The 26752-nt window shown below is 42.4% G+C and overlaps 1 protein-coding gene across 2 annotated transcripts in view; it reads right to left on the reverse strand.

Annotated features, from left to right (window-relative positions):
• Positions 1-26752, reverse strand: part of LOC147688996 (ATP-dependent translocase ABCB1-like) — a 684547-nt gene that overhangs the window by 464478 nt on the left and 193317 nt on the right. For both annotated transcript variants that reach the window (XM_086941883.1, XM_086941882.1), the window contains exons 7-8: positions 13399-13576; positions 2597-2710 (exon numbers count right to left, since the gene is read on the reverse strand). In XM_086941883.1, the coding sequence (XP_086798009.1) occupies positions 2597-2710; positions 13399-13576 (292 nt within the window). The remainder of the gene's footprint in view (positions 1-2596; positions 2711-13398; positions 13577-26752) is intronic.

A 26752-nucleotide genomic window follows, 5' to 3' on the forward strand; every position in this document is an offset into this window, starting at 1 on the left:
TCGGTATTCTTCCTCCAACCTTCAGGGAGGCTGTTATTATCCTTCTCCCTAAGCCCGGCAAAGACCCCTCACTGTGTTGTTCCTACCAGCCATTGTCCCTGCTGAATCTTGATTATAAAATTTCAGCCAAAGTAATCGCTATCCGGCTGTCTTTATTGATGGAGTTTATTATTTCACCAGCACAGTCTGGCTTTGTCCCCCACAGGTCTACTTCCCTTAACTTGCGCACTTTGTTTACAGTATTACATAGGATAGACCCCAATACACCGGCCGCTGCGGTGCTCCTTGATCGTAGATCTCTAAAATAGGCACATCCTGCACAGTTATCACAAGCGAAGGCCACAGCATAAGCTGGCTTGAGTAAACCCAGGGGTAATGAGAGCAGGCCTCATGGTCAGTCTATAGCATTGACAGGATGTTCCAGGAAATGTGTCTGCAGTGGGCTCCAAATGTCGCGAGGACGTGAGGAACGAGGGAGTAGTTCAGCATAAGTGCAGAGTTGGTCCTGCCAGAGAATCATGTCTCCCAGCCAATCTTTAAATTTGGGTGCTCGCCCCCAGCCCCATCTGCATGCCACTTGCTTCTTAGCCAGCACAAGACAGGACACACATTTTCAATACATGGCAGGGATGAGTTCAGTGTACCCAAGAAGGGTTATAAGTGGTGATCAAGATCAATCAATCAATGACATTTATAAAGCGCACTACATACCCGTAGGGTCTCAAGGCGCTGAGACCATCAAGATATAGACACAGAAGTCATAGAGTCCAGAGCCATGAGGACCTGACACCAATAGGTAAGTACCTCTGGACACTGCCAAGCAAGGTGCAGGAAATCAGCATTTTCTGCTTTACACCTATCACATCTGTTTGTGTCCGGCAAACCGAATTTATGGAGTCTAAATGGAGTGTAGTAGCTGCGATGTAGGAATCTATAATGGATAATTTGGAGTCTGCCATTGGAGGAGACCTGTTCCGTCTGCCTGCAGCAGAATACCCATTGTTCTTCAGTGAGGTCCTGCCCCAGCTCCGCAGCCCATTTAGCACAAGCTGCACATGGAGGATAGTCAGCATCTATATACAGAGTGTGGTAGAATGTGGACACCAAGTTTGAGGCAGTAGATGCACGCAGGATTTGGTGCAGTGGGGCCCATGTCGCAGGATCAGAGGGTTATGTGGGGTTACAGGTTTGGATGCCATGTCGAAGGCGGGCATATAAAAAGGTTTCCATGGTAGATGGTGAGGGGTCAGGGCATAGTTGTTGGAGAGTGCGAAATTTACCACTAACATATAGGTCTCTCCGCAGTGAATATTTTGTGTACGTGCAACCTTCTTAAATAAACCTTCTTGTAATAGTGACATCTCTGGATGATAGGTAAGTGGTAGAAGGGGGGAGTAGAGGAGGGACCAGGCTTCTATTGTGCAATCTACAGAAGTGGGGCAATGCCCTCGGGGTTCGACGTTAGAAAGGAGGACGCCATCCAGTGGGATTGGATCTGCGAGCCAATGTTCAGTGGCGACATGTGGATCATAGCGGGGTGAATGAAACCAATAATGAGCAAAGTGTGCCTGAGCGCATATATAGTATAAAGGAGAGACCTGGGACGGGGACGCTCTGATCCCATGGAAAATTGTATTCATCCTGGCACCATCCCAGTAGGATGAGAGCTGGATTCAGAACCAGCTTGACATAGCTTAAGCGGGGGCTGCTAATTTTCCTAACACCATACTGATGGGTGGGTTCCGGCTGACCTACCCTGGAAGATGGGGCTTGACATTATAACTTCTCCTAGAATAAGACATCTTCAGCCAGTCTGCAGTAAAGCAAACAAGAAGTGCTACAAAAGTGAGTGTAGTTGCCCCTGGGAACTTTTTGCTTATTGATTAGAGAGGGTTCAGAGGTCCTCCCACCCACAGGCTACTGAAGTGTACAAAAGTGGACTTCACCATTATCCCTCAGAACACTCTCTAGACATCTTCACTTCTACATGTAGTAGATACCCAGCATATCTGTGTCAATTGCCTCAAATACTTAGAGCTGGGATGGCCCAGGACAAGCAGACACTGCCTCAGCGGTCACATCTGAACTAGCCTTGAGGGGTAGAAAGCAGTCAACCTTATTTGTTATACATTTTTAAATTGACTGATGATTCAGTGCACATGTGGCATTGCAGAATTGCTTAAATAAATGTATAAAACCATCCTGGTTCCTAAAATATATCGACTATAAAAGAGCAACCTTGATGTATTTTTTACTTTCTGGATGTACCTGGTGCCTTAAAAGATTGAGATCCCTACCACTTCAATGAAAAAGGTATATTCACTTTTTACCAAATAAAGGAAAGGAAATAAAATAGCTTTCCACTTGAATAAACTAAAAGTACAACTCTGCATAAACAACCACACAGACTGAATGGCATTGAAGAGAGGGTATATCAATAATGCACAATGGATTAGCTTAGGTTTTTTTCTATTTCTTCTGATAGGAAAATGTATTTTGTAGCATATGTGGGTTCAACCTTAAGCACATAAGATGTAGAAGCAATGTTAAAAAATTATAGTGAAAAAACAACTGATTGACTTTTTTGGTTGCCTACCTTTTTGATAACCTTGTAAATTTCATAGGCTGCCACGCGAGAACTGGCCACACTTTCCAGATTTGGGGCAGTTTGGCCAAGATGGAATGAACCCATCATAAGTGAAAAGAAAATCTGTAAGAGAAAGCAATCAGGTAGTGAATTTAAGTACTTCCTCCTCTATCAAATAGCTCTGGAAAAAGAAACACTTTATACTTTGAAACCTATGTATAGTCAATAGATTTATTAATATTCATGCACTGTTGTTTTGCTTCGTGCTCTCAAGCAGGGCTGGCCTGGCTATAGAAGGCACTGGGCATTTCCCAGGTGGGACACCAGGGTGGGGGCTGCTTTTGGGACCCTGGGGACCGTTTTTGTTACCCCGACGGGTTTTACAGCATTGCTGTAATATCGGCCCCTTGTAACAAAAGTACCAGCAGTGTTTCCCAAGCCCACCAACCTCGCGGCCGGTCCGACTCAATTTCCAGGGCTGGATTGCATTCCCAGTCCGGCCCTGCTCTCAAGTATAGTTCATAAAAGATTTATCTGTCTCTATGCAACATTTTGAAAATATGCTTGAGTAGAAAACTTGCCAGTGTTGGTGTATTTGTTCTAACAGCCTGATTCAGTGATTTGGACCAGTTAATGTAGATACCTGAATGGCCGCGAATTTAACGAACTTGCGCAGTAGCGGGTTAAGATTTCGGCTGGGGTCTTTATTGTGATGATAGTGTTGCCTGATCTTGACTGCCAATGGTTCTATTACTAATGCAAAAAGAATGGGACAGAGTGGACAGCCCTGACGAGTACCATGGGATAGAGAGATCGAGTGTGAGGTGTGTCCGATGATCAAAACTTTCACCGTTGGTGAGGTGTAGAGAAGCTGGATCCATAATAGAAAGCATGTGGGGGGTCTCATACATTGTAAGATGGTGAAAAATTAGTCCCACTCCACCGAATCAAAGTCCTTAGAGGCATTAAGAAACACAGCCACCAGGGCTAGCTTGGGATCTACTGCCGGTAAGATGGAGAATAGTGTCCTAAGGTTGTGCGAAGTCGCCCTTGCGGGAATAAACCCGGCCTGGGAGGACCAGTTTTTCCATCAGTAGGTTGAGCCAGTTCGCTAGCAATTTATCAAGTATTTTTGCATCTGTATTCATGAGAGAGAGTGGGCTGTAAGATTCACAGCGATCTGCGGATTTGCCTGGTTTAATAATGATGTAATAAGCGCCTCTCTCATCGATGCAGGTAGGATTTGTGTCTCCTGGGTTTCAAGAAAAACCTCTTTTAGTACTGGGAGCAGCTGATCAATGTAGGTTTTATAAAAATCAATGGGAAGGCCATAGGAACCCGGCACTTTTAGGGACTTCATTTGCATCATGGCTGCCCGCAGCTCATCCTCTTCAAATGGCGCTGCTAAGAAGTCGAGCTGTGAGTCACTTAGCCATCCAAGAGCTATGTATTCTAAATAGGGAGTAAATTCAGGGGGAGAGGTGCGTTGAGAACTATTTAACTCTGTATAGTAAGCTTCAAATGTGTTTACTATGTCAAGACTATCCTTATGGCGTATCCCTGCACCATCTATCACATCTAACCTATCGCTGGAAAAACGAGGTTGCCTAATGGTGTAGTTTAGCAAGCCCTTACATTGGGCCTTGGGCCACCCACCACTTATCACTGGTTGGTTTTACTGTTACTCTTATTTTCTTACTTCTCCTTCTATGATTTTCCTTGTCCTATCTTGTGTTTGTACACAATCTGGAGCATAGCCTCTGCAGTATCCTTTTGATTGGGTGACTCCACTACTCACTTTTAGGAATCAACTTTTTATTGTTTTATTTCAGCATTCCACAAGAGTACGTGTTTTGCAGATCCCCCCTCGTGTGCCTTTCCCCACCATGCCCTTTCCCTCACGATCTGTGTTTCTCTCCCTTTGTGTGTTTCCTCCCCATTCCTTGTGCTGCTGTCTCCCTTGCCTTCTTCTCCCTGCAACTTCCACCCTATGCTCTGTGTTGCTCTTCCCTCGCGTGTTTGCTTCAACCCGGCCAAATCAGCGATGCCCTTTTACCTTGAGTGCTTTCCCCTTGTAATCCCCACAACCTGTGTTCCATACTGCTTCCTTCACTTACATGCCTAACCCCATGTAACACTTTGTCCCTCCAACAGTCCTATTGGTTTCTTCCTCAGCTCATTATTTACCTCTGGATATTAGCTCCCTCCCCTTCCCAGACCAATAAAGGTTTTATTGCTTGTGTTTTTTGTGTCTTGTATAAAACAACACAATTTGTAAAACACTATTCATATTGATTATTGATAATATTTGTAACATCTTCTTCAAAAGCTATCTACTGTGTTTCTGGCATTTACTATGTTATTTCATGTGTGTTCATCAATGATTTCACAAACCAAGAATAAAAATGTGATAATAATATTACATAATATAACAATTTTATCTTTTCAGAAGATTAATCCATGTGCTCTTGTTCAGGGTATCATTGATTTAGAAAACTAGGGAGTAGAGACTTAATTGTTGGTACATGTTTTCCTTTTGCAGTCAAAGTGATGACATAATAGCTGCTCATCTAGCTTTTAATTTATCTTGTGGCCAGTGGAAAGCTCGGCATAACATGTGCAGAACAACAATCCTGTGCACAGAATCTACATACACAGAATCATTTCGACTATTACAAACACGTATTTTACATTGCATAAGAAATATACATTCCTTAATATTAATTACTATTAAATATATTCGGCTTTGGCTGACTATTGTATTTCTCATGGAATATGATGTATAACATCATCCCCATTTAGGTCATTAAAGAAAAAGAATTACCTGCAATTAAGATTGTTCATTTTGGAAGGGTCAGTATAAAATATGGCTTTGAGGGATAGTCTATTTAAGGCTACTTGTTTTCATTTTTTGTCCACAAATTCATCATAAAATAGGTGTGACGTGGATGTGAACTTATTTCCTGTGTAGCCCTGACTCTAATATGAAAGGCTTTGTGTGGATGTAATGATGGGAAGAGGGCCAGCCACACTCTTTTATAAACAAAAGAGGCTGCAGGCCAGGCCTTGGTTGAGCTCATTCGATGTGTTCATCCATTCCAACAGACTGATGGGAAATATGGGTGTTGGACTTGGCCCTTTTTGGAGCTTCATCCCTTTGATTTTCTCCGATACTTTTTTCTGACAGGGTTTTGGTGGTTTTAGGACTCTGGGCACTTTAGCACTGCTGTCCAATGTAAAGTGTGTGTGTTCTCTGTGTTAATATGGTAAGGATTGGCCTACACCTGTTTGGTATATTTAATTTACTTGTCAGTCCCTTGTAAAGTGGTATCTCTATACCCAGGGCTGGTAAATTAAAAGCTACTGGTGGGCTTGCAGCGCTGATTGCGCCACCCACCAAAGTAGCCTCTCAAACCTGTCTCAGGCCTCTGCTGTTGCAGGGCCTGTGCGCGCAGTGTTACTGTCGCTGCGACGTGGCACCTAAAGTGTGTGCCATGTCCGTGACCCCACTTTTACTGCATATCAGTCACCCCTAAGGTAGGCCCTAGCTAGCCCTATGGGTGGGGTGCATTGTAGGTGAAAGGTAGGACATGTACCTTAAGTGTGTGACATGTCCTGGTAGTGACGAACAGCCATTTTGGTTTCTCACTACTGTGAAGGTGCCCTCCTATAGAAATGCATTGGGGATTCCCTGATAAGTGTTTCAGTGGTAATTCCTGATATGAGAGTAGCAGCGTGGTCAAGTTTGGTATGTTTGAAATAGTAATATTAAATGCTACGCAATGGTGTGCGCATTTATTATAACTATTTTAGAAATGCCACTTTTAGAAGTTGGCATTTCTATGTGCTATGTGCCTGCCTGCCTGATGTGAATTGCATGTCTGACTTTTGAGTGACAGGGGCTGGTGAGGTGTGTGTGGCTCGAGGAGGGGCAGGATGAGTCAGCGCTAGGCTGAATAGGGCATCTGCATTTGGAGTAGTGGGAAGAGTAGTCCCTGGTCCCTGAATAGGTCTGTGCCTAACCTGTACAATGCTGGCTCCGCCCCTGTGGTGTGTCTGATGATGAGCCCCCACCTGACAAAGGGGAAGAGGAGCCTTCTAAACAAAGTGCTCCAATTCCCCCCGAACCAGTTTTGGCTTTTTCCCTCAAGCCCTGTGCCAGGGTAGACAAAGCCCAGATGTAATATAAATATAGAGGCTGTGGCCCCATGTGTGTTGTGCTTTTTCCTGTGCTGAGGGGACTTGCTGCAACTGGGCACCAGGAGGAACCGCCACAACAGACGGCCTTCTCTGCTGGAGGATCCTGTGAGCTGGCCTGCCTGGGCCCAGCCTTTGCCCTGGACGTTTTTGAGCATAGCGCCTTGTGAGCACTATATCTTTAATTCCATGATGGAATCATGGTGCTCTGCAGCACTGCACTGAATTCCGAGGGAACCCCGGTGTGGGGATTCCTCCACCTGGATGAACCGGTGCCTTTGGAGCGGGCGCCCACCCTGTATTTTGTGTTGACTGGCAGGAGCCAACCCAGCAGTAGGAAGAATGTGGGTGCCCACCCCGCAATTGTGTTTATTAGAAGGCGGGAGCCTACCCCGCGCTTAGGTAAGGAGAGGAGAAGCCACCGAGTCCAGCATACTGGAAGTCAGGCAAGTCGGCACCTGAATGTGGGCAGGGGTCCTGTGAGCAAAGTGGGAGCCCTGCGAGTGGTTGGAAACCCATTGGGCAGCGTGAAGAAGGTCCAGGGGGAGTAGGAGGGGAGAGCTGCAGGGAGGAAACGCTCTCTCTCTCCTTACTGGTGATGGCCCTGCAGGAGTGCAGGACAAGCACTCCATTGTTGTCCCCTTTCGTTGACTGAGACCAAGAAGGAGGAGAACGGATAGCTGTCCAGCGCTATCGCTCGTAAGCGAAACCCGCGCAATGGAGTTCTGAGGTGTTGCCGAGCAACAAGGGAGGCCACAGGAAGTCAGGCAATTCCAAGCCTGATGGTGAGCGGGCCCACAATGCTGAGAGGATCACGGGTGAGGAGGCTTAGCTCCATGTACGCTCCAGACGGGCGAACGCAGTGTAACCACCAATTCAGGCCAGCCAGAGGAGTCCTGAGATGCCCCGGTGAGTGGGGCTGTACATGGGCCATTGCTTTCCCTAAGGCAGCCCTGGAAGTGCCATTTTTCTTTGGGGCATTCTTGTTGACATTTGGGAGTCCTGGAGTGGGGCTCCAAGGGCACAGTGGTGCCCAGGGGAATTTGGCCACAGCTGCACCGCGAGAGAGAGCGGGTAGCTGCAACGTTTGGGGCAAAGTTATTTTACAAGTCCCAGAGGGTAAACAACCTTTACAATGCAGTCATTACATCGCACTACACTTACAACGCAGTCATTACATTGCAACATCCTTTACAATGCATGTCACTACAACGCAGGCATTACAACGCATACCATTACAATGCATACCATTACAATGCATAGTTCCCCTACACTATCCAACACTTACCCTACTGTTGCACCCCCTGGAGTTAGAAAAGTAATTTTTAATCCCTACACTATCCAACACTTACCCTACTGTTGCACCCCCTGGAGTTAGAATATTAATTTTTGCCCCTTCACTATCCAATACGTACCTTAAATGCAATGTAATCGTATGCGTTGTAATGGTATGCGTTGTAAAGGTAGTATGCTGTGTAATGGAATGCGTTGTAAAGGTAGTTTCTAAAAATGCAATGTAGTGTCATCCGATGTAATGGAATGCATTTTAAAGGATGTTGTGATGTAAAAACTGCGTTGTAAAGGCATGTGTTGTAAATGTATGCGTTGTAACATCATACATTCTCCCAGAGTGGGGCTTCCACGGCATGGTGGTGCCAATGCCATTTTCCTTTGGGGGCATTTTGTGGGAGACAAGAAAGGAGTGAGATACACTCCTCCGCCTCCTGCAAGCTGCGCACCTTTGCTTTAGCTGCATTGGCAGCCATAGGGCTACTTGAAAGACCACAGTTAGCGCCCTGCTTTTCTGGACATAGAGCATTTGAGCCCCAGTGGAAGGCCAGTTGGCCTGGGGTCAGTTTGTAAGGTGATGTATGCACCTTGTTGTAGTGTTACTGCGGTGCACTGCTGATTAATGCCTAATGCAATTACAGTGTGTACATGGGGTTACTGTGATTCGCTAGTGCTATAATGTTTAGGCCTCATTATGTGTGCATTATGTATTTATGCTGATGCTTGCCAGATGTGATTTATGCCCCATGATGGTTGCATAATATGTTTATGCTGGTGAGGCCTATTGCATATTGTGTTTATGCTAATAAGGTTGAGCCTAAAGTGTTTTATGCCTATGACCATTATTGTACCAGTAGTTACTGGTTGTGTTTTATATTTACTAACCGGTTCTGATGGTTCTGACAGTGGCCCAATTGGCCCTGTCCTGTATATAATCCCCTGTAAAATTCTACTTGGTGCCAGTTTGTGCAGTGTATATGTGTGGTTATGATCTAATGTCTTTATGAAAATACAAAGGCTATTTTTATATAACCTTGTGTGGAGTTTCTTTTGTGGTGTGCCTAGTGTGGTGCCGCTGTTTGTGTGTTGCCCAAATACTTTACACATTGCCTCGGGGATAAGTCTGACTGCTCGTGCCAAGCTACCAAGGGGGTGAGCAGGGGTTATCTTCAGCGTGTAACTCCCTTGCCCTGACTAGAGTGGTGGTTTCTGCCTGGCTTAGCCACAAGCCCTAGCCAACCAGAAATCCCATTTCTAACAATGGGCATACACAAAGGGTTGAATCACTTGTGCACTACTCAACAGGGTGCAAAAGTGATGCAGCCCTTGAGATGTGACCCTGAGTGGCTTGCTATATCCTGAGTAACACAACACAGTGCACATCACTCCGTTGTGTTACTCTGCCTCAGGGAGACATTCCATGGATGGTGTGTGGGTGTTAGCATGAAAACCCCCTGGATTTTCATGCATTTGCAGATTTACCATAAGTGGTAGACCTGAGAATTCTGCAGCATTCTGCAGCACACATAGAAGGAGGAAAATGCCTCAGGGGATTTTTTTGTTAAGGAAAGTGTCCCTTCCTGCATATAAACAATTCTGCCAACAACAGAAGCACACTTGCACCATTGAGCAAGAGTACCTGCATTGGCACTAGGCAGCACATTGTGAACCAGCGCTGGGAAAGGCAAGAATGCACCATACAATGTTAAGTACGGAGCATTTCTGCCCTTTCCCTAACATGCAGCGCAGTGCAGCAACGTGACTTGCTGATCTGCACTGCGTGATATGATGATAAATATAGCCCAAAATGGGCTGCCCAGAAAACATGATTTATAATATGCAAAACAAATTGCTAAATGGAGGCTCACTAGAACAAGCCAATGGCAGAAGAGGGCTGACCCAAGAACCCATGATGTATTTTACAATGTATGTTGTGCGCATAAAAGAACTGGAAAAAGCTAAAACCGTCAGTATGAAGGGCTGCAATAGGGGACAATCTGTATCTATCTACATGACTTTGAGCTTTTGATAGCTGTCATAGGGTCATCTGTAACATTTTTGTTTTTATCTTAAACACAACTCTTTCAGTGGTGAGAAAGATTTGGTAGCCCTGTATCTACCTGACAAATCCTCAGCAAGAAGATGAAAGCACAATATATATTAATATGAACTTTCATGGACCCCATTTCTTAGTCAGACAGAGCTAAAGTACTTCATGGATACGTGTTTCCATTCCACCTGATTCAAAGAAGTTAAGTTTTTCCACTTAGCATGCAATTCCCTCAAGCCAGAAAAAAACTTTAATTTCCTACTCTGCCAAGCCTTTCTCTCACCGTACACCCCACCAAGGTACCAGCATATATTACGTTTCAAAAAAAGGAAGAAACCATGTCAGAGAGGAGAGGGGTTCCTGTGGATGACAGGGGAAATGTTAGAGAGGTTCAAGAGCACATGCTCCCAAGGATCAATACAGAAACTCGAGTTCCTAAGTCAAAATAGAGTGTATATAAAGCACCTAATCTCACAGCTATAGAGTGTGGCTATGTCAGAATAATGGGAGTGGACAGTCAGCAAGACTGTTCATGTTGCCCTCACACATCCCCTAGGGGATGTCATGCTTTATCATCAGGCGTTGCTCCTCATTGGGCTGGCGCTGCAATGTCGAACAGGTCCCTAAGAATTGCTGCATAGATGAATGAAAGTGAGGGGGCTGGCTTCTAAAGTGGGGTGTTGTGTGTGAGGTTAAAACTGGTAGGGGGATTTCCGGGTACTACACTTTATTAGTAGGAATTCCTTCCAGAGATGAAAGGTCTAATAAAGACTGTGGCTACCTTTGGTTTTAGTATGAAACCTGGTAGTCAATCAGATGTGAAGACTGGAAAGGAAGATTGCGCTTCCTGTTTGAAGAGGTGGACCTAGTGGTGGTCAATCCTCCTTGTGTTGTCAACATGTTTCACGCCCTTTTTGGTCTTAAGGATCCGGGGCACTTCCTCAGGACAAAAAACAAATATAGTGCAAATACTACCCCACATAGAGTGGTGCCAAATTGAGCTACCTGCTGGGTGTGTATCTCATTGATCCAGATCAGCCTAAGTTCTGTACTACAGCATGTCATCAGATGGCGCAAAGGCGCAGCTTAGTGTGCGTGCTATGGTTTGAGCTGGGGGCCAGGTCGCATCACCTACCCCCTTCCACTTCTACGGCATTAATGGTGGAGACGCCAAGGGGGTAGGTGACGGGGTGGTCTATTTTGACTTAGGAACACAAGCCCTTTGATTAGTTTCACCAGCATCTATTAACCAGGTTATAAATGTGTGCTCTAACACCCCATGGAATTTGGAGTTCTGTTTTGTTTTACAACCAGGTAATTCAGTCCCACATAGTAGTTCCCATTACATATGGTTTACTTGTGATTACACGATACTCGTGTAAGTTTACCATTGACCACTGTACCATTGTTCCAGTACCAAGCAACATATAATCAGGCCCTAACTCTTTTCCCTCAAAAGGTGGCATATGATTTTGCATCCATCCTTTTTCCAAGTTTTTCCACTACTGTACTCCTCACTGTATCTTTGTCACCCCACTACAAACAATAGAAGAGGGTTGTGGTTAAGAGTGTATGAAAGCCAGGTAATATGTTGTTGCATAATTACACAACATCCAATATAACTATGAAGAAATTTACGGAACTGCACAAAATGAATCTCGTAATCAAAACATTATCTGAATGGTCCGCTCAGGTAAAAATGAAAATAACAGTTGTAATTTTGAGTTGATTTTGGCTCACTTATGTACAGAATAATGTAGCTGGAGTGTGGATTTGTTGTGTTGCACTCACAAATCACCTGAATGGTCAACTCATATGAAAACCTACCTTATTTGTTTGTTGACTATCCAAGGTAAAGGAAGTGACGCTTGCGTTCAAAACCCTGCCACTCAGGATTGGATTTGTTGTTTTGTGCTTAGACTCCATTATGTGAAATTACCAAACTATGCCAATTACTCATGCGTCATTATAATTTCACGCAGGCCAAGTTGTGATGAGGAGTGCAATGCTCTTAGGTTTGAGGTGATCATTTTAATCCTGCCCCAATTTTCGTTTACAAATCCTGAATTTTATTCACTGCAATGTTCCCACGATTTAAATGTTGATTACCTTGAAGTGTGTGAGCGGCCGGAGAATAGGCAATGTGAGGTCTCTCCTTCTCATTCAGACCAACTTACCATCACTCATGATGCAGAGGAATCAAAAGGTTTTGATGACTGTTAATAGTAGACATGTGTATTTAATGTAGCATTATAATCTAATTCTTAGGGCCATACCAGTTGTAAAGGCCCTCATCTGAGTTAGGTCCTGTATTGAGGAACACGGCCTTTACCAGCTGGTATGGGCCAAGTAAGAAATTCCAGAGTCTATTAGAACTTTTTCACCCACCAAAGGAAGAATATTCTATTTAAAAAGGGAGAAAGATAAACACAACCATGGTCGTGTTTGATCATTATCTCTATACACCCATTAAGTGCCCTGAGTCACTCCTTTGTCTTTACTGGAGCTCTCAGCATTCCAATGTGCTAAGGCTGGTAAACGGTGAAGGGGATGACAAATATGATACTTTAGCCAACATTTTTAAAGTTGTAAGAAACTTAGGTTCGTAAGAAAAGAATTAGGACTGGTACAGTTCTAGAATACAGCATAATGTTAAATGAACATTAAAATAACCCTACTAAATATATTTAAGACTATTCCTGTTAAACAGCACGTTAACATTGACATTTTTGTGTGACTGAAAATATTGCATTGTTTAACAAACAACAAAATTAAGCAGTACCATTCCATCCTTAAAGCATTACCGGAAACTGCCATGCCAGAGCCCTGCACCAAACAGTTTTTTAAAAACAAAATTCTAAAAGAAAATCCTGAAGCTGGGTTTTTCTTTTTAAATAAAAAAAGAAAATGTCCTTCTTCCATCAGAGTCCTCCCTCTGGTGAGGGAGGTATTTACCAAGTTTCCTTGCTCCTTGCTGCCATGGTTTTCCTAGCAGTAAGGGGCAGTGAACACTAACCTCTAATTCATGGCTGAGACAGATTAGGCTCTATTGTGATTAAACTTATGGTCTGCCTGCATCTAAATCAAGCGGGCAGTCCATTATCTTGAAAGTACTCCGTCGCCATTGCAAAAGAGTATACATATCACCAACATATACATTAGGCCCTTAGTTTGCCAACTGTGATATCATATTAAGCAATTGTGTAACGAATTGGATGTTTTTTTATTCTAATTGTGTTTATGTAGAAGTGATGATTCTTATGTATGTACTTACAATCATCACATGACCGATTGAATAATTCTCAGGTTCATCCACAGTTAATTTTGTTCCGTACCAAAGCCCAAGTCCATAGGTTGAAAATGTAAGAAACTGTGAGATGCCCATAGATAGATTTGTTGTAATTGCTTTCCTCATACCAGCGTTTCTTGCATCTCTTAGGTTAACCTCATACCTAAGCAAGAGAAAACAACAATTATTATTACGTCATCAAATGTAAAAAACAAATTTAGTCCCAGTCCATGAATGTTTGAGCATCTGGGATAATTCCTTAAATCAATATAATTATTCAAAATGTATCTCAGGAAGGTATTTTACATTTTTCTTTAATGTTTGTTGTTGCGTCAATTGCAAGTGCTAAGAAATGTCACATCAACATCCTCCAACTGAAAAATCCATCATCAATAATATCAATAAAGGTTACAGCATCTAGCCCATTATCAAGAAAGAGTGCGGTTTTGAAGCAACAAAGAGAGACCACCAAAAGCTTCAGGACAGATAACAGTAGGATGTAAGAGAATGACTAGGAGTTACCTCTTGATTACCCAAGACTCTCTTTACATTTAAGTAGCAAAGAAGTACTGCAGTGGGCCCACGTTTTAGGAATGTATTAATCAAATATTATATATCAGACACTTCAGTTCAATATTACAAGACATTAACCTAACTATTGTACACCAGGGATCTACAAATGAGTATGACATCAAAGTGAATCAACTCGAGAGCAGGAGTGCACAATGATTCAACATTGTTGCAGCAAAAAAGAGTTTAAAGAAATAAAATGAGAAAGGTCCAATGACTCAACACTTTTAGGGTTCATCTTCAAATCAACCTTAAGACACTACCTCCAGTAGATATGGAACACCAAGAGCACACCACTTGCAGATTGTATTGACATCAGCAATAACAGCAGCAAGGAAATCTTTGCCATCATCAAAGATTTCACTGTGCCTCCTTCCATCTTCAGCAATATCACTCCCTCCCAAGACCTCTCAGAATTCTTCAGTTAAAAAATCACTTTCAGATTATAGCATTTTAAATCTCAACCAGGCCCTTTCACTGTTAGAAATCAACTTCCCATCATAGCCAAAGAACAAACTCTGACTATGTGGGACACCATCACCACCATTGAAATTGCTGCTACAAAGAAGCACTTCCACTGGGGGCCCCTTCTAACTATTGCCCCCACCACTCCTTCACAAAAGGGCTCTTTCCAACCAGTAAAGCACTAACACCTATCCTTAATAATGCCATTGACTCAACCACATTCCTGAACACCTGGAAACATGTGATCATCATTCTCCTGCTCAAAAAATCATCCCCTGATCCACCATGCTTTTTAACTATGGAGCAACCAACCGCCACCTCCTTAACTCCACACAGTCCTGGTTAAGACCCAACTAAAGCACAGAAACAGACCTCATTGAAACTAAACAACATCTGTTTGATCCTTGACAGTGGAGACATGGCAGCCCTCATTCTAATGGACCTCTCTGCATTATTTGACATGATCTCACCCCCCATCCTCATAAGGTGCCTGCACAAAATTGACACCCAAGGATCTGCTCTTCTCTGAATATGTTCCTTCTGAACAGAAGATGTCAGCCTCAAACCTTATTCCTCGGAATCCCACAAACTCATCTGTGGAGTGCCTTAAGGTTCATAATGCAGCCCTATCCATGCACACGACATCAACATCCTTCCCTATGCCAAACTCAAGCAACTCATACTCTCTCGGATGAGACCGCAACACAAGAAACAAGTGAACTGCATGCCTGACCAAAGTCCCTACCTGGATGAAAGCCAATTATTTCAGGCTCATCACTAAGACAGAAGAAGTGATTTTCGTCAAGAACACCTCGTCATGGACGTCCAACTAGTGGCAAGCTAAACTAGGACCCCACCCAGCAGCCACGCCAGGAACCACAAAATAAATATCGACAGCAAACTGGACATGACTACACAAGTCGATGCTGTTACTGCATCCTGCTTTCGCACCCTGAAGATTCTAAGGAAGATATTCAAGTCAATCCCAAGCAACACTAGGTAAACTGTCACTCACGCCCTCATGAACAGCAAGTTGGACTAAGGGAGCACCCTCTATTGTGGGATCACCAAGCATCTCACTAAAATTAAACAAACCAACCAGAACTCAGCAGCCAAACTCATCCTCAAGCTCTCATATAGATCTCATATCACACCACATCTGAGGAAGCTCTGCTGGCTTCTGATACACAAACACACTAATTTCACTAATCACACACACACACACACATTTAAGGCACTGCACAGCTTAGTCTCCACCAACCTTGACAGTCTTAACTTTTTCCACCAACCACCCAGACACGTCCACTCTGTATGACTCCTATTCGCAGACATCCCATACATACACAGAATCAGATCAGGAGGAAAGGCATTCTCTTACAACACTCTCAAAGTGTGAGACAGCCTCACACTTTACATCTGAGTCTCTGCCTCCCTTCTTAAATTCTGCAAGAAGCTGAATACCTGGCTTTTCAATTTGCCAACCTACAACAGGCAGGGCTAGGCACACACATCTGCCCAGCAACAGGAAACCCTCAAGGGTGTGGGTGAGGATTGCTTTATATGTTATGCTCAAAATGCAAACATTTATGCTTTATTTTAACTAAGGATAGTTAGGCCTTGTAGTCCATTTTTATTTTGACGCTGCAGTTAATCAGGTCACTCTAGGTGCTGTTTAGTATGTACCATAATAAAGACTCATAGATTTTCAGTAGCTAAGAAATTATTGCCTGTGACTACCTAAGCAGAGTGCACCTTCTCAAGGACAGAACAACTGTCCCAGCCTGAATAACATACTATGTAATATTTCACTTACAGAGAGAATATGCTCTGAACACTAGATCTCCAAGTATTAGAATAGTGTATTTCTTTATCAACTGTTGCTTTTGCTTAATTTCTATTGGTTATAAGTGTGCAAACTATGTACCAATGTAGTCAATGGATGAAGCTTTTGTCTAAAGCCCTATAAAAGGGTAAGATTTCTCTATGATGACAGGAGACCCTTCTCCACACTCTGATGGTAAATATATGTTAGATATTGACTAGAACTCTACTGAGTTTTTCTGTATTTTCTTTTGAATCTAAGAATCAGCAATGTTACTTGATGGCCCAGGTTGTGCATTTCTGTATTTTAATTCTTTTAAGTAAATCTTAAAACGAAGATCCTGGCCTGTCATTCTTTACCAGAAATGCTTTGTACTTGTCTTCTGTATTTTTGTCCGTCAACTAACTAAGAGAAAGAGGTCTAGCAGGGAGCACCAAAGTCCGGTAGGGGCTACCCGGTGCCTGTGTGGAAGAAGGGAATTCATGTATAGAACTTCCATGCTGACATATGTGATAGTGCCCTTTACATATAAACATAACATGACATAACCCAACATGAGTCCTATGATGTGCTTTTTGGTACCAAATACCTGGCTGCCAATGATTCTAAGGGCAGTACTTAAACCCGTAGTTTCATACAAATCTCTCCAAAGTCATAGATGGCCAGTTTAATCATCCAGATACGTAAAAATGTTCGAAAAGAAATAGAAATAGCCTTACAAACAGAAAATTGATCATTGATGAACAGAAGATGCATAAAGCTCTCAAGCTTCCATACAACAGTAGAAGGAGAAAGAGAAAATGATACACCTCTCACAATGTGGATGCCAAAATGGCTAGCTCACAGTGGGACCCATATTTCTTTTCCTACATCTACTAGATACATTTTGCATGCAAAAAACCTGTGCCTTTGCCTGCTATTTTTGGACTACACAAGTATTTAACATAGTGGGAAAAAAAACAGGGACCAGTTATTAAGGGCTGCAGTCATGAAGCTGTGTACATAGACTCCATCCCGTACAATATTTGGGTAATTGGGAAACAATGACAGGATCACTAACAAACTGACATAAACAAAAGAGCAAGGACAAACCAAGTGCATGTTAGCCCCAGTCCATATTAACTTCTATACAAAGGAGTTATGGGATACCTGATCAAGGCCACTAATGAACTTTCAACAGAGTGTGTGTGTGGAGGGGGGAGGGGGGTAGAGATTCCAATTCAATTATATGTAAACAGTGCTCTTAGAGCCCTTTCAGACACAACTGAGATCACAGGTAATGACAACCCACTGCTTATTAATGGAAACATCCTAAGTAGTGACAAATTGTGATGTCTCATATGTAGTGGATAAAGACGCCTGTATCAGAAAAGGCATCCAAACGCCCAAAAGAAGATTCGACTGCAGTGTTGCAGCGTGCTTACAGGATATGGTGAAGGAACTATTACCAGGAAAATGGCCGAAGATGAGGAAATACGAGGCGTAGGTAGTATGCCACCTGTCTGGAAAGTAGTTTTGCTTTTGATTCCAGGCAACACAAATGGTCAGTTTAGTAACATAAGTAAGACATTTGCAGACAGAAGAATGTTGGATGGAGCACCCAAATAGGCCCAGATTAAATTTAAATTACACCATGTAATTTTGGAAATTCTGCATTACATTTGTTATGTGAAATTCCAATATTTGAACAAAGATGTGTGTGTAACCTGCACACCACTGCTTTTGAACCTTAATGCAATTTAAAAAAAATAAATCGGTGCAGACCTGCTACCTGACTGACCCCTGTCAGGTCTCTAAATTAACTGAACACTCAGACACAACTATGTCTAGGGCAGGAGTGCACTGTTCGAACTTGCTCAGGTGCGAAATTTTAACCACTCATTTATATCATTTATCTTAATGTGAAAGTGTTAAGTTAAACATTCATTGATTTATATTATACCATCATTACTCTGATGAACAACAGAAATAATCAAAATGATTGAAGTTCATTGATTGTTTACTATTGATTTTCAAAAATGCATAGTTTTTTCAGCTTTTTTTTGCAAACATATTAACAATTAGTTTTCATTGAAAATATGATTCACTTATTCCTGACAGATACCGAACTAATGCAAATACAAATAAGCAATTCCATCAGAACTTGTGACGACTCCCAATGCATTTCGATGCCTAAGCATCTTCGTCAGGGGAAATGCTGTATAAGAAAAAATGCTGTATAAGAAAAAGTAACAATTTGTCCATATTTCTCAAATATTGTCATCAAACTTCGATTTGTGCTCATGCTCTACACAATAAGTGGACACACAACCTATTTACTCATGCAGATGCATGATCTCACTTTATCCAAGCATGCCAGCTATCCAAGCAATTGAGTGATAATTACTACTGTGGTATGCCCTATACATGCCATCAAGTTTAGTCTAGTGCACCCAACGTATGTGTCACGTGAACCAGTAACATGTGTGAAAAAATGTAAAATAAATGTAAAATAAACTTGCCCTCCAATCGGGTACTATGTCACCTTAACTCAAATTCCGTTAATAAACGACTGTTCCTAGAAACAAAAAGGAACTAACATAAATATGCCAGTACTGAATAACAAATGCCTCTATCACCCTGTGCAAACCAGCTACTTACTTCCTGTTGTCACTACACAAGACTCGAAACTTCTGTTTCACTGCTGCTCCACCTAAGGTACAAAAACAACCCTTACTCCATGCGTTTTTATCTATCCTTGCTTTTCGACAACATCACTATCTGAAAACCGTAATTGTACTCGCCCTGTGTAATACCTTAAACTTCTTGCCGATACGTGAACACTGCCTCCATCGTCTGTTCGAGTTTGTGAGAAAACGCCGAGCATCGGCACGGCATGCCGGGACGTAATTTAACGCCCGACATCAACAACGGACTGGTGTCCCCGCCCCCTTACTCGCAACCTCCAAACATTGTCGTGAGGCTTCTACAATACTCCAAAGCGTTTTTATTTTAGAAGTATTTTACATGCTTCTTAATCGTGTCCAGCGCAAAATGGTACAAATCCATTTAATAATAAACACGAGCACCCAAACTGTGTTGATAGAAAGAGGACTGTAGCTTTCGAATACAAAAACTTTATTGAGAGAGCTATGTCACCAAACTACTCTGGTCTCATTGCTCATAATCTGTACAGTGTATCCAGCAATCATGTGTAAAATGTCCTAATGACAATTAAAATAAATAACATAAAAAATGTGTATGTTAGTGAAAATCGTGTAGCAATCTAGCAAACGTGTAAAAAAACGTGTAAAAAAATATATAGAAGTATAAAAAATGTCATGTGTGCACAGGCGTTGGTGGCGCTTAACCAAAACTTGATCCTGTATTAACAACTCACTTATGACCACAGGAACATGGATCATGGTTTATACATAATATACTCATAAATAACACGCAAATTCGATTTTGTCATTCAGCCCACCCGGTTTAACGGTGTTCAGATACCTCATCCAGAATGTCTCTCTTTGGGCTATTCGCACGTTGGGATCCACATGGGGCTCAACCAACACCTGCTCTAGTACAGTGTATCTCAATTGGGGGATGGTGTGCTGCCTCTCTCTCCAATGTTGCGCCAAACTTGATTTCTCGTTTCCTAACCTTATGTTTGATTTATGCTCAGTGAGCCTGATCTTGATTTTCCTTGTAGTGCGGCCTACATATACTAGGCCACACGTACACTTAATGGCATATATAACTGAGCTCGTATTACAGTCAGAAGTGTGTCTGAGTTTAATCTGTTTTCCTGTATGTGGATGTGTGAATGTGTCTCCCATCAGTACATTTCCACAGTGTCCGCAGTTGAAACATTTGCGCATCCCTTTCGCCTTCTTCTGAATTGCCTTCGTTTCTTTATGTTTCAACAGTTCCTTAAGATTTTTGGATCTTGACAGTGCAAAAATCGGTGTGTCAACAAATACTGTTCTGAAGTCTTCTTCCTGCTCAATTAACTCCCATCTCCGCAATATACATTTCTTGATCTTAGGTGTGAGCGTAGATTGCTTCAAAACACATACTTCTCTCCTTGACGGTGTTTTTTGGACTTTTTTCAGTAGAACTTCTCGTGTTTTTGAAGCAACTTTCAATTTTGCTCCAGCTAATACCTTATCTGGGTATCCTCTGTTGCTATATTGTTGCGCAATTTCTTCTATGTCCTCAGTAGCCTGTGCTTCATCACTGCTAATCCTCTTAATTCTGATGAACTCGAAAATGGCAAATGTTTGTTCAAATTTTGGGAGTGAAAACTAGAATAATGCAGAGCATTATTTCTGTTGGTCGGTTTCTTGAATAATTTGGTTGTGATTTGATTTCCCAGCTTTGTTACGGTGATATCCAAAAGGTTTATGGTGTTCTGATCAATGTGGTTAGTAAACTTGATCCTAGGGTGACGTCCATTCAGTATCTCAATGACCTATTCCAACTGTGTTTTAGTCCCTTGCCAGACTATCAAAATGTCATCAATATAACGGACATACAGTTTTAGATGTTCAGTCCAATTCGAATTTTCCAAAATGTGAAAATGCTCAAACTTAGCCATAAAGATATTTGCGTACGCAGGCGCCCCCGTAAAGCCCATGGAGGTTCCCGTCTTCTGAAGATAGAACTTGGATTGCCACGAGAAATAACCATGATAGAGACAAAATTGTAAAATCTCCAGTAAAAAGATGTTCAATGATTCTTCATAATCACTCCTTAACAGCATCCACTCCACCGCTTCTATACCCTCCCCATGGATGGATGGATGGATGGGTTTTTATATAGCGCAATATCACCGCCAGGTCTCAAAGCGCTTTGCATTGGGAACCCGTCCTGGTTTTTCCCTGTGAGATAGCCCCTACTGGGTATCCCCAAGGTGAAAGCCAGGCATCCCGCCGCGGGGGGCCGTAGTGGAGATTAAGCAAGCTATTGCCCAGAATTGCAGAGTGTGAACCTGTGATTCGAGTAGGCACCGAAGCGAGAATTACCGAGTCCGTGGACATTTTGAGCTCAAGACCCTGCTGCGTCGGGAATTGAACCCTGGTCCCGGGTCTGATCTCAGCGTCCGGGTCTGCCTCCTCCCCATGGGGGATTGACGTATACAGTGCGGTCACGTCAATTGTAGCCAACCATGTTTCACTCTCACTGGATATCGCTAAATTAGCATGCTTATTGAGACAATCCTTGGTATCCTGTATGTATGATACCCACTGTTGCACCAGTGGTTGCAAATAGTAGTCAAGAAATTTTCCTATTGGCTCGTGGAGCGAACCGCATCCTGCCACAATGGGGCGGAAGGGAGGGTCTCGGGCATCTTTATGCAGTTTTGGTAGCATGTAGATATGAGGTCTTTTCGGATATTCAGTGATTAGATATCTGAAAGTCTTTTCGTTGATCCATCCCAGGTCCTTTGCTTTCTAAAGAATGTCATGCAATATAGTTTGAAACGTAACAGTAGGGTCTGTATCCAGAGCAATGTAAGTGTCGGTGTCGTCCACATGGGATGAGACTTTTTGGTTGTAATAGGTAGTGTCTATAACCACAAGGGCACCTCCCTTGTCTGCAGCTTGAAACGTTAAATCCTGGTTGTTGCTCAATGCCTTTAGAGTTGTCAGTTCTTGTTTCGTCAAATTCATACTCTTAGGTGCATTCTTGTGTGTGTCTACCAAATCTTTCTTCACCAATAACTCGAATAAATCCAAAGTTGTATGTGATGTGGGAGGAATAAAAGTACTCTTTGGTTTAAACACCCTAACCGATGCATCGGTATCAGGCACTTGGGGGACATGATGAAAGAACCACCTTATGTTATGTTATGTTATGTTAATATGTATTTATTAAGCGCTCGTACGCCCGTGGGCTTCATGGCGCTAAGGGAAAGGAACACAACTCAACAGTTAAAAGTAAGATACAGCTCAGCAGTAGGCCTTCAAGAACAGCCAAGTTTTAAGAGAATGTCTGAAGCTAAGAAGGTCTCCACTCAATTTCAATTGTAAGGGAAGCGAGTTCCAAAAGGTGGCTGCAAGATGGTCGAAGCAGCTGCCACAAAGGCTCTTCCTTTTGTAAGATGGAACAATCAGTAAAGATTTTTGAGCAGAGCGGAGATTTAAAGATGGATTATATCTAGAGACCAGATCTTTTATAAACTTCGGGCCTGAGTTTTGTAAGGTTTTAAAAATAATACACCCGGTTTTGAATGCAATTCGCTGCGCAACAGGTAGCCAGTGTAGTTGTTTCAAGCCAGGTCTTATAGATTGCCATTTTGTGAGCCCCAGAATAAGCCTGGCGGCTTGATTCTGGGCCAACTGGAGTCGTTTTAACTCTCCCGCTTGGAGCCCCAAGTAGAGACTGTTAGAAAAATCCAATCGGGATAAGACAAGGGCAATTATGACCTGGGTGAGAGCGGCCTGCGTAAAAAAGCAAGCTATTTTCCTTATTTTTTTAAGTTGAAAGAAACTGGACGACACTACAGTACCTACTTGTCTTTTCAAGGAAAGGTCCTCGCTAATTATTACTCCCAAGCTTTTGACTGAGGACGATCTCGTAGGTGGAGCTCCCATGCTAGAAGGCCAAAAGCATGGGCTCCAACTTAATTCACTTTGCCCAGGCAAGACAAGTTCAGTCTTGCCTGGGTTAAGTTTCAGATGGTTACGACTCATCCATCCCTGAATGTGTGTCATGGTGTTATAAAATTCTTCCACAGAGTCCTTGGTGTTCAAAGGGAAGATGAGTTGTAGATCGTCCGCGTAGTTAAAGATGGTAACTTTGGCATTTCTTAGGGAGTACAGTAGAGGGCGCAGGTACAAATTAAAAAGCAAAGGTGACAAAGATGAGCCCTGGGGTACTCCGCATGTGGTGGAAATAGTGGGAGCTGTAAAAGGGCCCAATCTTACTGATTGAGTACGGCCTGTGATAAAGGAGCGGATCCAACTCAACGCATGCCTCACACTTTACATCTGAGTCTCTGCCTCCCTTCTTAAATTCTGCAAGAAGCTGAATACCTGGCTTTTCAATTTGCCAACCTACAACAGGCAGGGCTAGGCACACACATCTGCCCAGCAACAGGAAACCCTCAAGGGTGTGGGTGAGGATTGCTTTATATGTTATGCTCAAAATGCAAACATTTATGCTTTATTTTAACTAAGGATAGTTTGGCCTTGTAGTCCATTTTTATTTTGACGCTGCAGTTAATCAGGTGACTCTAGGTGCTGTTTAGTATGTACCACAATAAAGACTCATAGATTTTCAGTAGCTAAGAAATTATTGCCTGTGACTACCTAAGCAGAGTGCACCTTCTCAAGGACAGAACAACTGTCCCAGCCTGAATAACATACTATGTAATATTTCACTTACAGAGAGAATATGCTCTGAACACTAGATCTCCAAGTATTAGAATAGTGTATTTCTTTATCAACTGTTGCTTTTGCTTAATTTCTATTGGTTATAAGTGTGCAAACTATGTACCAATGTAGTCAATGGATGAAGCTTTTGTCTAAAGCCCTATAAAAGGGTAAGATTTCTCTATGATGACAGGAGACCCTTCTCCACACTCTGATGGTAAATATATGTTAGATATTGACTAGAACTCTACTGAGTTTTTCTGTATTTTCTTTTGAATCTAAGAATCAGCAATGTTACTTGATGGCCCAGGTTGTGCATTTCTGTATTTTAATTCTTTTAAGTAAATCTTAAAACGAAGATCCTGGCCTGTCATTCTTTACCAGAAATGCTTTGTACTTGTCTTCTGTATTTTTGTCCATCAACTAACTAAGAGAAAGAGGTCTAGCAGGGAGCACCAAAGTCCGGTAGGGGCTACCCGGTGCCTGTGTGGAAGAAGGGAATTCATGTATAGAACTTCCATGCTGACATATGTGATAGTGCCCTTTACATATAAACATAACATGACATAACCCAACATGAGTCCTATGATGTGCTTTTTGGTACCAAACACCTGGCTGCCAATGATTCTAAGGGCAGTATTTAAACCCGTAGTTTCATACAAATCTCTCCAAAGTCATAGATGGCCAGTTTAATCATCCAGATACGTAAAAATGTTCGAAAAGAAATAGAGATAGCCTTAAAACAGAAAATTGATCATTGATGAACAGAAGATGCATAAAGCTCTCAAGCTTCCATACAGCAGTAGAAGGAGAAAGAGAAAATGATACACCTCTCACAATGTGGATGCCAAAATGGCTAGCTCACAGTGGGACCCATATTTCTTTTCCTACATCTACTAGATACATTTTGCATGCAAAAAACCTGTGCCTTTGCCTGCTATTTTTGGACTACACAAGTATTTAACATAGTGGGAAAAAAAACAGGGACCAGTTATTAAGGGCTGCAGTCATGAAGCTGTGTACATAGACTCCATCCCGTACAATATTTGGGTAATTGGGAAAAAATGACAGGATCACTAACAAACTGACATAAACAAAAGAGCAAGGACAAACCAAGTGCATGTTAGCCCCAGTCCATATTAACTTCTATACAAAGGATTTATGGGATACCTGATCAAGGCCACTAATGAACTTTCAACAGAGTGTGTGTGTGGAGGGGGGTGGGGGGTAGAGATTCCAATTCAATTATATGTAAACAGTGCTCTTAGAGCCCTTTCAGACACAACTGAGATCACAGGTAACGACAACCCACTGCTTATTAATGCAAACATCCTAAGTAGTGACAAATTGTGATGTCTCATATGTAGTGGATAAAGACGCCTGTATCAGAAAAGGCATCCAAACGCCCAAAAGAAGATTCGACTGCAGTGTTGCAGCGTGCTTACAGGATATGGTGAAGGAACTATTACCAGGAAAATGGGCGAAGATGAGGAAATACGAGGCGTAGGTAGTATGGCACCTGTCTGGAAAGTAGTTTTGCTTTTGATTCCAGGCAACACAAATGGTCAGTTTAGTAACATAAGTAAGACATTTGCAGACAGAAGAATGTTGGATGGAGCACCCAAATAGGCCCAGATTAAATTTAAATTACACCATGTAATTTTGGAAATTCTGCATTACATTTGTTATGTGAAATTCCAAAATTTGAACAAAGATGTGTCTGTAACCTGCACACCACTGCTTTTGAACCTTAATGCAATTTAAAAAAAAATAAATCGGTGCAGACCTGCTACCTGACTGACCCCTGTCAGGTCTCTAAATTAACTGAACACTCAGACACAACTATGTCTAGTGCAGGAGTGCACTGTTCGAACTTGCTCAGGTGCGAAATTTTAACCACTCATTTATATCATTTATCTTAATGTGAAAGTGTTAAATTAAACATTCATTGATCTATATTATACCATCATTACTCTGATGAACAACAGAAATAATCAACATGATTGAAGTTCATTGATTGTTTACTATTGATTTTCAAAAATGCATAGTTTTTTCAGCTTTTTTTTGCAAACATATTAACAATTAGTTGTCATTGAAAATATGATTCACTTATTCCTGACAGATACCGAACTAATGCAAATACAAATAAGCAATTCCATCAGAACTTGTGACGACTCCCAATGCATTTCGATGCCTAAGCATCTTCGTCAGGGGAAATGCTGTATAAGAAAAAATGATGTATAAGAAAAAGTAACGATGTGTACATATTTCTCAAATATTGTCATCAAACTTCGATTTGTGCTCATGCACTCCACAATAAGTGGACACACAACCTATTTACTCATGCAGATGCATTATCTCACTTTATCCAAGCATGCCAGCTATCCAAGCAATTGAGTGATAATTACTACTGTGGTATGCCCTATACATGCCATCAAGTTTAGTATAGTGCACCCAACGTATGTGTCACGTGAACCAGTGACTTGTGTGAAAAAATGTAAAATAAATGTAAAATAAACGTACCCTCCAATCGGGTACTATGTCACCTTAACTCAAATTCCGTTAATAAACGACTGTTCTTAGAAACAAAAAGGAACTAACATAAATATGCCAGTACTGAATAACAAGTGCCTCTAATCACCCAAGCTGTAAAACTCACGGTTTAGACGCCGCTTTGCTCCCCGTTCCACCCCAGCTGGTGCTGTTTGTGTGGAGGGAGACAGCGCAGCACATAGGGAGCGAGTATCCTCACTTCCGGGGGCACATTACTCGTGGCCATCTTGGCTGAGGTTGACAGTCTAGTCGTGTACTAGGACCGAGCCCAGCCTTCTACTTAAAGCACCTATGGCGATGACATGCAGCGGACGCGTGCAGCGGGCGCACCGATGGCGCGCCGAAGGTGCGCCAAAGGTAAGCCCGTCTGCGCCCGTCAGCGCTCTGGTTGGGCCTAGGGCCAGAGATAATGTCCGTTTGCAAAATACTGTTCTATATAATAGGAGTTATCTACTAGCATTACAAACAACTTCTCATACATGTCAGCAGTTGCTCTATCTATCTTTATGGGAAGGCCCGGTCAGCTGCCGGGATTGTAAAAAATCCTTTTCTTACACGCAAATATGATCACTCA

This window comes from Lissotriton vulgaris, chromosome 10 (assembly GCF_964263255.1).
Source record: "Lissotriton vulgaris chromosome 10, aLisVul1.2, whole genome shotgun sequence".
Classification (NCBI taxonomy): Eukaryota; Metazoa; Chordata; class Amphibia; order Caudata; family Salamandridae; genus Lissotriton; species Lissotriton vulgaris.